The sequence below is a fragment of the Desmodus rotundus genome, chromosome 9 (assembly GCF_022682495.2).
Source record: "Desmodus rotundus isolate HL8 chromosome 9, HLdesRot8A.1, whole genome shotgun sequence".
Taxonomy (NCBI): domain Eukaryota; kingdom Metazoa; phylum Chordata; class Mammalia; order Chiroptera; family Phyllostomidae; genus Desmodus; species Desmodus rotundus.
Window position 1 is genome coordinate 46,396,901 of NC_071395.1, and position 10,878 is coordinate 46,407,778.

Sequence of the window (10,878 nt, forward strand, 5' to 3'; positions counted from 1 at the left end):
AATCCCATTTGATCTAGCAACAAGAAAAATAAAGTACCTAGGAATAAACCTAACCAAGGAGGTAAAAGACCTGTACTCAGAAAACTACACAACACTGAAGAAAGAAATTAAGGAAGATACAAACAAATGAAAGCATGTACCATGTTCATGGATTGGAAGAATTAACATCATCAAAATGGCCATACTACCCAAAGCAATTTATAGATTCAATGCAATCCCTGTTAGAGTACCCATGACATATTTCACAGATATAGAACAAACATTTCAGAAATTCATATGGAGCCATAAACGACCGCGAATAGCTGCAACAATTTTGAGAAAGAAGAACAAAGCAGGAGGGATCACAACACCTGATATCAAACTGTATTACAAGGCCACTGTGGTCAAAACAGCCTGGTACTGGCATACAAACAGGCACATAGACCAATGGGACAGAACACAGAGCCCAGAAATAAACTCAAGTCTTTACGGTCAATTAATATTTGACAAAGGAGGCAGGAGCATGAAATGGAGCAAAAATAGCCTCTTCAACAGATGGTGTTGGGAGATCTGGACAGCTACGTGCAAAAAAATGAAACTCGATCACCAACTCACGCCATACACAAAAATAAACTCAAGATGGATAAAAGACTTAAGTATATGTTGTAACACCATAAAAGTCCTAGAGGAAAACATTGGCAGGAAAATCTCAGACATTCCATGCAGCAAGATCCTCACAGACACATCCCCTAAAGCAAGGGACATAAAGGAAAGAATAAACAAATGGGACCTCATCAAAATAAGGAGCTTCTGCATGGCTAAAGAAAACAGCACCAAATTACAAAGAGAACCAACAGTATGGGAAAACATATTTGCCAATGATACCTCAGACAAGGGCCTGATCTCCAAAATATATAAAGAACTGACACGACTCCACTCCAGGAAGACAAACAACCCAATTAAAAAATGGGCAAAGGACTTGAACAGGCACTTCTCCAAGGAAGACATACAGAGGGCCCAGAGTCATATGAAAATATGCTCAGCATCACTAGCCATCAGAGAGATGCAAATTAAAACCACAATGAGGTATCGCCTCACACCAGTCAACATAAACAAATCCACAAACAAATGTTGGAGAGGATGTGGAGAAAAGGGAACCCTAGTGCACTGTTGGTGGGAATGCAGACTGGTGAGGCCACTGTGGAAAACAATATGGAATTTCCTCAGAAAACTAAAAATGGAACTGCCCTTAGACCCACCAATTCCGCTGCTGGGATTATACCCTAAGAATACCGAAACACCAATCCAAAAGAACCTGTCCACCCCAATGTTCATAGCAGCACAATTTACAATAGCCAAGTACTGGAAGCAACCTAAGTGCCCATCAGCAAACGAATGTATCCAAAAACTTTGGTATATTTACACAATGGAATTCTACGCAGCAGAGAGAAAGAAGGAGCTTATACCCTTTGCAACAGCATGGATGAAACTGGAGAGCATTTTGCTAAGTGAAATAAGCCAGGCAGTGAGGGACAATTACCATATGATCTCACTTTTAACTGGGACATAATCAATAGAAGAAAAAAGCAAACAAAATATAACCAGAGACATTGAAGTTAGGAACAATCTAACAATAGCCAGGGCGGGGGTCGGGGGCGGGGCGGGGACAGTGGGAAGAGGGGATTACAGGAACTACTATAAAGGACACATGGACAAAACCAAGGGGGAGGGTGGAGGTGTGGGAGGGAGGTGGGTTCAGCTGGGGTGGGGTGGAGGGATGGGGAGAAAAGGCATACAAGTGTAATTGAATAACAATAAAAATTAAAGAAGAAAACCAAAAAACCAAAAAACCAAAAAACCCCAAAACACTGGTTATCAAGATGCTCACAGAATTGGCTGAATCTGTTTGAAAACCAGATGAAAAAATGAAGCTTACGCTAAGAGAAACAAATGAAAATGTACAGGGAACCAATAGTGATGCGAAGGAAACTGGGACTCAAATCAATAGTGTGGACCAGAAGGAAGAAAGAAACATCCAACCAGAAAAGAATGAAACAACAAGAATTCGGGAAAATGAGGGGAGGCTTAGGAACCTCCAGGACATCTTGAAACATTCCAACATCCGAATTATAGGGGTGCCAGAAGGAGAAGAGGAAGAACAAAAAATTGAAAACTTATTTGAACAAATAATGAAGGAGAACTTCTCCAGTCTGGCAAAGGAAATAGACTTCCAGGAAGCTCAGATAGTCCCAAAGAATATGTACCCAAGGAGGAACACACCAAGGCACATCATAATTCCATTACCCAAGATGAAACAGAAGGAGAGAATCTTAGAAGCAGCAAGAGAAAAGGACACAGTTGCCTACAAAGGACTTCCCATAATACTGTCTGCTGATTTCTCCAAAGGGACCTTACAGGCAAGAAGGGGCTGGCAAGAAGTATTCCAAGTCATGAAAGGCAAGGGCCTACATCCAAGATTACTGTTTCCAGCAGAGCTATCATTTAGAATGGAAGGGAAGATAAAGTGCTTCTTAGATAAGGTCAAATTAAAGAAGTTCATCATCACCAAGCCCTTATTATATGAAATGTTAAAGGGAGTTACCTAAGAAAAAGGAGATCAAAATTAGGAACAGTAAAAATGACAGCAAACTCACAGTTATTAACGACCACACCTAAAACAAAAACAAGAGCAAACTAAGCAAACAACTAGAACAGGAACAGAACCATAGAGATGGAGATCACATGGAGGGTTGTCAATAGGGGAGTGAGGGGGAGAGGGGGGGAAAGGTACAGAGAATAAGTAGCATAAATGATAGGTGGAAAATAGACAGGGGGAGGGTAAGACTAGTATAGGAAATGTAGAAGCCGAAGAACTTATAAGTTTGAGCCGTGAACATGAACTATAGGGGGGAAATGTGGGTGGGAGGGCGTGGGCAGGATGGGGTGGAGTGGGGGGGGAATGGGTCAACTGTAATAGCATAATCAATAAATATATTTAAAAAAGAAAATCTATTTCATTTATTATGCTATTACAATTGCCCCATTTTCCCCTCTTTATTCTGATCCACCCTTTAACCCCACTCCCACCTGCATTCCCCTCTTTTTGTTCAAGTCCATGGTCATACATTTAAGTTCTTTGGCTTCTACATTTCCTATACTATTCCTAACCCCCCCCCCCCATCTATTTTCTACCTACCATTTATGCTACTTAATCTCTGTACCTTTTCCCCCTGTCTCCCCACCCACTCACCCACAGAGAACCCTCCCTGTGATCTCCATTTCTGTGGTTCTGTTCCTCTTCTAGTGGTTTGCTTAGTTTATTTTTGTTTTTGTTTTAGGTTTGGTTTTAATAGCTGTGAGTTTGTTGTCATTTTACTCTTCATATTTTTTATCTTCTTTTTCTTAGATAAGTCCCTTCAACATTTCATATAATAAGGGTTCGGTGATGATGAACCCTTTTAAATTGATGTTCTCTGGGAAGCACTTTATCTGCCTGTCCATTCTAAATGAAAGCTTTGCTGGATAGAGTCATTTTGGATGTAGGTCCTTGCCTTTCATGACTTCAAACAGTTCTTTCCAGTCCATTCATGCCTGTAAGGTTTCTTCTGAGAAATCAGCTGATAGTTTAATGGGAACTCCTTTGTAGGTAACTGCATCCTTTTCTCTTGCTGCTTTTATGATTCTCTCCTTATCCTTAATTTTGTGTAATGTAATTATGATGTGCCTGGGTGCATGCTTCCTTGGGTCCAACTTCTTTCACACTCTCTGAACTTCCTGGAATTTCTGGAATTCTATTTCCTTTGCCACATGGGGAAAGTCTCCTTCATTATGTTTTCAAATAAGTTTTCAATTTCTTGCTCCTCCTCTTCTCCTTCTGACACCCCAATGATTCAGATGCTGGAAGATTTAAAGTTGTCCCAGTGGTTCCTAAACTCTTCTCATTTTTTTGAGTTTTTGCTTCTTCATTCTGTTCTGATTGAAGGTTTCTTTCTCCTTTCTGGTCCAAACCTTGGGTTTGACTCCCTGTTTCCTTCCCGTAACTGTTGGTGCCCAGTACATTTTCCTTTATTTCACTTTTCATAGCCTTCACTTTTTCCTTTAATTTGGGACCAAATTCAAATAATTCTGTTCGCATCCTAATTACCAGTGATTTAAACTGTGCATCTGATAGGTTGTCTATCTCCTCTTGCTTAGTTGTATTTTTTCTGGAGCTTTGATCTGTTCTTTCATTTGGGCCATTTTTTTTTTTTGTCTCAGTGGGCCTCTTATGGAGCAGAGACTTAACTGTCACCAGGGCGGGGCAACCCACGTCTCTATGTTGTAACTCTGTATGTGGAAGAGGGGTCCGAGAGGGAACAGTGTCCTTGCTCTACTCATTGCCAGTTTTCAGTCACTTCCCCTGTTACCTCCAATCAAATTGGGCCCTACTGGTGCTGATCCCTGTCGTGGGTTTGTGGTGGGACCCATTGGGTCTCTCCAATGAACTCTCCTGTGAGGTTGGGAGTTTCTCCCGCTGCCTCAACTCTCAGGTTTTTTCAGTCCACGGTTTTGATGCTTTATATCCCTGCACTAGAACCATGGGTTACGTGGTCTATTTCACTCCCCATTTGTTCCTCCTGTTTTATCTCACTCGACTGTGGGACTGCCTATGCCTCCATCCTGACTGGAAGTCTGAACAATGCATTTGTAACACCTTCTGGAAGGAGTGTATATACACTATCCATTCAAAATTATATGCATAATGATTTTTGATCCTGAAGACCTATACTACCTACACTCATCTGTAATGCAGGTAAGGCCTTACTAGAACATGTGGCCCACAGACCAGCACATGCAGCATGAACACCTCCTGGGAACTTGTTGGAATCAAAAAAATTCTGGACCTATGAGGACCTGCATTTGTACTATAATCCTGGATGACATCTATGCACCTTGAAGTTGGAGAAGTGCTGGTCCAGACTAGGTTTTCTCACCTTCTCACGCTCACAAGAGGTGGGAAATTATTTCTCCTGGATGTTGTAGGTACTTAGCTGCCTCCCTCCACATGTTGCCAAATGTTTCCAGGAGCAAAATCATATCAGGTTGAGAACCACTGGCCCAGACTTTAAACTCAAAGCAACCTGACAGATTCCAATCAAGGCCTACCGCACACTTAGTTCATAACTTCCAGGAAGTTATTAAAACCCTACACCCCAGTTCTGCAAAAAGGAATGCAGTTCATATTAGCAATGCCTCAGAGAATAGACTTTTCAAACAATTAAACCAGACAAAATATATAAGGTACTAAGCTCAGATTATATAGCATAAAACTATCAAAGTGTACCTGTCATAATTAACATATTTTATAATGAGACAATAAACCAAAGCTTTTAATTTGTGAAATAAATACAAAATCTCTAATTATTTTGAAAAATGTGTCAGGAAGGAAAAGATTTTGGTGGCCAGAATTCCATATGAAAAGAACACAGCTCTCCCCTCATTGAAGAGGGGATAGCAAAGCTCTGGACACATCAGGGCTTTGTCCCCACTACAATTCAATGTATTCAGAATCAAAAGGGACCTGGCCCTGAGAGGTTCCAGAGTCTCAGGCTGCTGAGAAAATGGTAACTCACTGTTTGAACAAAGTAGTAGGAGGTGAGACCTCTGGAAAAAAGGTGAGATCCAAGACAAGGAGTCATAAAATCTAAAGCCACCTGGCTTCTAACCTGGTCTCTTGGGATCTGACAACCATTAGGAGAAATTTTCTTTCTGTTTATTCCAGAGGCCCACAGGGATATCGTGCATTTAGAAGTTGCAATAACACAACAGAAATATGCCTGATGAGCAGATATACAGAGACAATAAATATCTCCCTGTGCAGCCCCTGAGCTTGTACAATGTTGGTGTATGGGTCATAGTTGTAGCTATGGTTCTTAAGTCTGGCTCAGGAGCTGATGCTTCAGTCCTTTCTGCTGTCTTCTGTGGGACAGAGCTTCAGTCTCCATCATCCACCATCCAGGAACCAATTCTGACTTGCACACACGGAGACCTTCCTTTCAGAAAACCCTTGAAGGGAGGTCTGAGAGCCTGGTAGGTACATCAGGAAAGGGTCACAAAGGCTGGAACCTGAGAACTTTTATCTGAGTCACTGGGATCCTAATCAGCTGAGCCCTGAGACCAGATTATCTCTGCTTGCATTCTTGGTTAAGTAACTAATTTATACTTAATTTACTTAATACATTAATAAGGATGCATCAGTTTGAATCTGCACACAGGGCCATGGCTGACAATTAGGTGATGGGACTGGGAGTCCAGTGGGAAGACGCTGCACAGTGAGTAAGATGCAGGAAATGGATGCAGCAAAACGAAAACCATCTGAGGAGTTGTGCTGTTCCAGGAGAAGGAAACACAGCATTAGGTGTGGAGAAGAGTGCAGTGAAGTGAGGATGTTTGTATTAAATTTCTAAGATGGGGTGTATTTCAGCATGTTTTCTATTCATTGAAAAGATCCAACCAGTGAGGTAGACAGCACCTTGCAGCAGCAGTTAGTGAGGCAGACATTGCAGTATCTTCTCTCATGCTGAGTATTGACATAAGAATTACTTAATAATATGTGTAAAAAGGAATACTAAATAGTGTTACTTCACTACTGCCAAGGCTGCCTATGTGTTGGGTTTCTATCCTCTTAGTTTCCATATTAAAAGAACTAGTAGAAATTCTTACCCCACACTCAGCGTTTTCCCACAGTGACCACATTTCTATGCTTTGAAGGACAGATTTGTGCTCATGGGGAATACAAATTGAGGACTGAACAACTATTACTAAAGAGTATAGTTTGCAGAGCAACGGGTTTTGACAATTCAGTGATGGAAAAATTAAGGTCACACATTGGACCTTAAATGTTAATTTTAGGTACATTAATGTGTCTTATTTCATATTTATGCCAAGAAGACTTCACTGTCCCAGCTAACAGGGTGGAATATCTCCAAATTGCTTCAAATTTTCTTTTCTGCTTCCTGTGCAGTTTCAAAGTAAAATGCCTACCCAAGGAAGCTAATGAATGGAGACACTTAATCTCAACCCCTCCATTGCATGTCACTGGATAACTGACACTATTGGACTGCCGAGACTGCTGGGAAGTTCTCCCACACCAGTCCCTCTCAGTGAGCACACATATGTGCGTACAGTTCTGGGTGTCAGAACCTGGCTCGAGTCTCACTGGATAATCTCAAGCTGTCTGCAGGGCTGGGCTCCTCCTGGAGACTCAGGGGACAATCTGTTTTCTCCCAATTCCAGTTTGTGTTCTGACCACCTGCATTCCTTGCCTCAGGGCCCTTCCTCCTTCATCAAAGGCAGCAGTGACACATGCTCTTCTGGTCTCCCCCTCTGCATCTAGGGGAGCACTGGGCTGACCTTAGTCCCCCTGGATGATCCTGCTCATCTTCTAACTTAAAGTCAGCTGAGTAGCAGCACTGTTCCATCTGCTACCCTCATCACCCCCTTGCTAGGAAAAAATATGTTATTAGATGGTACTTGGGCCTAGGATGTGGACGTCGTACAGAGGTAGTTATTCTGCCTGCTAAAAATGTTTTTTCAGATGCGTATTGTTTTGTGTCACCCAAGGGCCTTTGTATAAAGGAAGCACAGATCTAATCATTGTCTGTGGAATAAGGGAACACACTCTTCCTTCATTTCTCAGTGCAGAGACAATGTTTGGATCACAGGAACTAGAACAACCTGGAACTTAGTCTAATACAGAACCACAGCCTTTTTTGCCAGACAGTGGTCCAAAGACCAGGACCTGCAGTGTCAACACCACCTGGGCGCTTGTCAGAAACACAGCTTCTCTGAGCCTGAAGGACATGCTGAATCAGAACTAGATTCTATGCAGAACTAAATGCAGAACTAAACTCTGCATTTGAACTAGAATTCTGGGACTCCATAAGGCCATAGAAACTGGCGAAGTGCTGGGCTAAACTAGGTTCTGTCACCTTTTCCACTGGCGTTAGAGGAGATATAAGAATTGGGGTGTGTGTGTGTGTGTGTGTGAATTGTAGGTGTTTAGCAGTATCCCTTCAGGCACTACTAGGGGCAAACTCTTTTCTGGTTGAGGTCCACCGCCTAGAAGCAACCTGAAAAAATTTTTATCAAGGCCCATCACATACTCTGATATTAATTTTAAGCAAATCACTAAACTCCAGCCGCTCATCACTAAGGCCTTGATACTTGCCATTCCCAATACTGGGCACACATTTGTCCAAATAAGCTTGATCTCCCTCTCTATCTCCCTTGATTCCTATGCTCAAATGTCATCTTGTTGGCAGGTCTTACATAAAAACACATGAGAAATAGGATGGCTTAGTCACTTTCTCCTTTAGACCTGCTTAGATATTTCCTTCATAGATCTGTGACCATCTGCAAAGTTAAATTTATTTCTATTATTTCTTTCTACATTCTATCCCTGATATTTATGTATAGGGACTTGTGTTCTTCCTTCTACTCATAGCCCAGACACTGCCAATAACATGGTCATCACAAAATTTATATTCCCGAAGTACGTGATATATTTCTCATTAAAACTGAGGTATTCCTGACACCTTAGGAAAAAAGTGGGTGGGGATAAATATTCCTGCTCTAAGATGACACAGAAAACTTGTAGAGGGGAACAGTCCATCCCAAAATACCGAAATTAATTTCTTTTTTATAAAAATTTTATTTATTTATATTTAGAGAAAGGGGAAGGAAGGGAGAAAGAGAGGAAGAGAAACATCATCGTGCAGTTGCCTCTTGCTCCCCGTCAACCACGGACCTGGCGGTCAACCCAGGCATGAATCAAACCGCAGATCATTCAGTTTGCATGCTCGCACTCACTCCCCTGAGACACATCAGCCAATGGCTGAAATTAATTTCCTGACTGGAAATTATAATCTGTAACATTAGTACTAAGCTAGTAATGCAGGTGTGTATGAAATGTCTCCCTTTTTTCCCCCCTTTCCTGAAAGTTACCTCCACTTCATGGATCCAAGGAACCTTACAAGAGTGTCAGAATTTCATCTCCTGGGACTATCAGACAAACCAGAACTACAGCCCCTCCTATTTGGGCTGTTCCTCTGCATGTACCTGATCACTGTGTTGGGAAACCTGCTCATCATCCTGGCTGTCAGCTCAGACTCCCACCTCCACACACCCATGTACTTCTTTCTGTCCAACCTATCCTGGGTAGATATCTGTTTCACCTCCACCACCATCCCAAAGATGCTGCTGAACATCCAGATACAGAGCAAAGTCATCACCTATGCAGGCTGCATCACACAGATGTATTTTTTCATAATGTTTGGTGTGTTGGATGACTTCCTCCTGACTGTGATGGCCTATGACCGGTTTGTGGCCATCTGTCACCCCCTGCACTATTTGGTCATCATGAACCCCCGGCTCTGTGGACTGCTGGTACTGGTGTCCTTTATCATGAGTGCCCTGGATTCCTTGCTACAAAGCTTGATGGTGTTGCAGCTGTCCTTCTGTCCAGACTTGGAAATCCCTCACTTTTTCTGTGAATTCAGTCAGATGACCCAACTTGCCTGTTCTGACAATTTTCTTAATAGCACTGTGATTTATATTGTAACTGTGCTACTGGGTGGTGGTCCCCTTACTGGGATCCTTTACTCTTACTCTAAAATCGTGTCCTCCATCCGAACAATCCCATCATCTCAGGGGAAGTATAAAGCTTTTTCCACCTGTGCATCTCACCTCTCGGTTGTCCTCTTATTTTATGGTACAATCCTAGGAGTGTATCTCAGCTCAGCTAGTACACACAGCTCACAGTCAAGTGCAACAGCCTCAGTGATGTACACTGTGATCACACCCATGCTAAACCCCTTCATCTACAGTCTCAGGAACAGAGACATAAAGAGGGCTTTGAAAAGACTCTTTGATGGTAGATAAACAAGGAACAATTAATCTGAGGTTGAAAAAGTGCCCTTGATTTCTAGGACCCAAAATGCAAAACTAGAAATTGAGGAATTTTAATCACACTGTGATGTTCAGTCATATGAGTCTTTACATACTTTGGAGATTAAAACCTTGCCCAGTGTATCGTTGGCTAGTCATTTCCCTTCTCATTCTGATGATGATTTCTTTAGCCATGCAGTAGCTTTGTAATTTGATATAGTCCCACTCATTTATTTTTCCTCTATCTCCCTTGCCCTAGGTGATATATAAGCAAAATATTCCTACATAAGATATCTGCAATTTTACTGCCTATGTTTTCCACTAGGATTTTTATGGTATCCACACTTACAATTTAAGTTTGTATCCATTTGAGTTAACTCCCATGTATGGTGTAAGATAGTGATCGAGTTTCTTTCTTTCTTTTTTTTTTTTTGCATGTACTATTCCAGTTCTCCCAACATCATTTATTGAAGAGACTTTACGTCACTGCAGGTGTGTGCCCCTTTGGTTGAATATTAATTGATCATAAAGATATGGTTTTATTTCTGGGATCTCTATTCTGTTCCATTGATCTGTGTGACTGTTCTTATGCCAGTACCAGACTGTTTTCATTACAGTGTCTTGTAGTGTAGTATAGTGTGGTATGAGGTATTTTGATCCCTTCAACTTTGCTCTTCTTCCTCCAGATTGCTGAAGCTATTTAAGGTCTATTATTTGATTCCATATATAGATTTGGAATATTGGCTCTAGATATGTACAATGCACCATTGGTGTTTGCATCAGAATTGCCTTGAATCTATAGATTGCTTTGGGTAGTATGGATATTTTAATGATGTTAATTCTTCCAATCCATGAACACATTTTACACTTCCACTTATTTGTACCTTCCTTGATTTCTTTCTTCACGTCCTATGGTTTTCTGAATACAGGTCTTTTACCTCCTTGGTTAAATTAATTACCAGGTACTTTTTA

The 10,878-nt window shown here is 41.5% G+C and overlaps 1 protein-coding gene across 1 annotated transcript; it reads left to right on the forward strand.

Annotated features, from left to right (window-relative positions):
• Window positions 1-5,869: 5,869 nt before the first annotated feature.
• On the forward strand, window positions 5,870-10,099 carry LOC112305077 (olfactory receptor 7A17). Its single transcript, XM_024560734.4, has 2 exons — window positions 5,870-6,048; window positions 8,961-10,099. The coding sequence occupies exons 1-2, from the start codon at window positions 5,885-5,887 to the stop codon at window positions 9,898-9,900; spliced, it is 1,104 nt and encodes a 367-aa protein (XP_024416502.3). The 5' UTR covers window positions 5,870-5,884; the 3' UTR covers window positions 9,901-10,099.
• The last annotated feature ends 779 nt before the right edge of the window (window positions 10,100-10,878 follow it).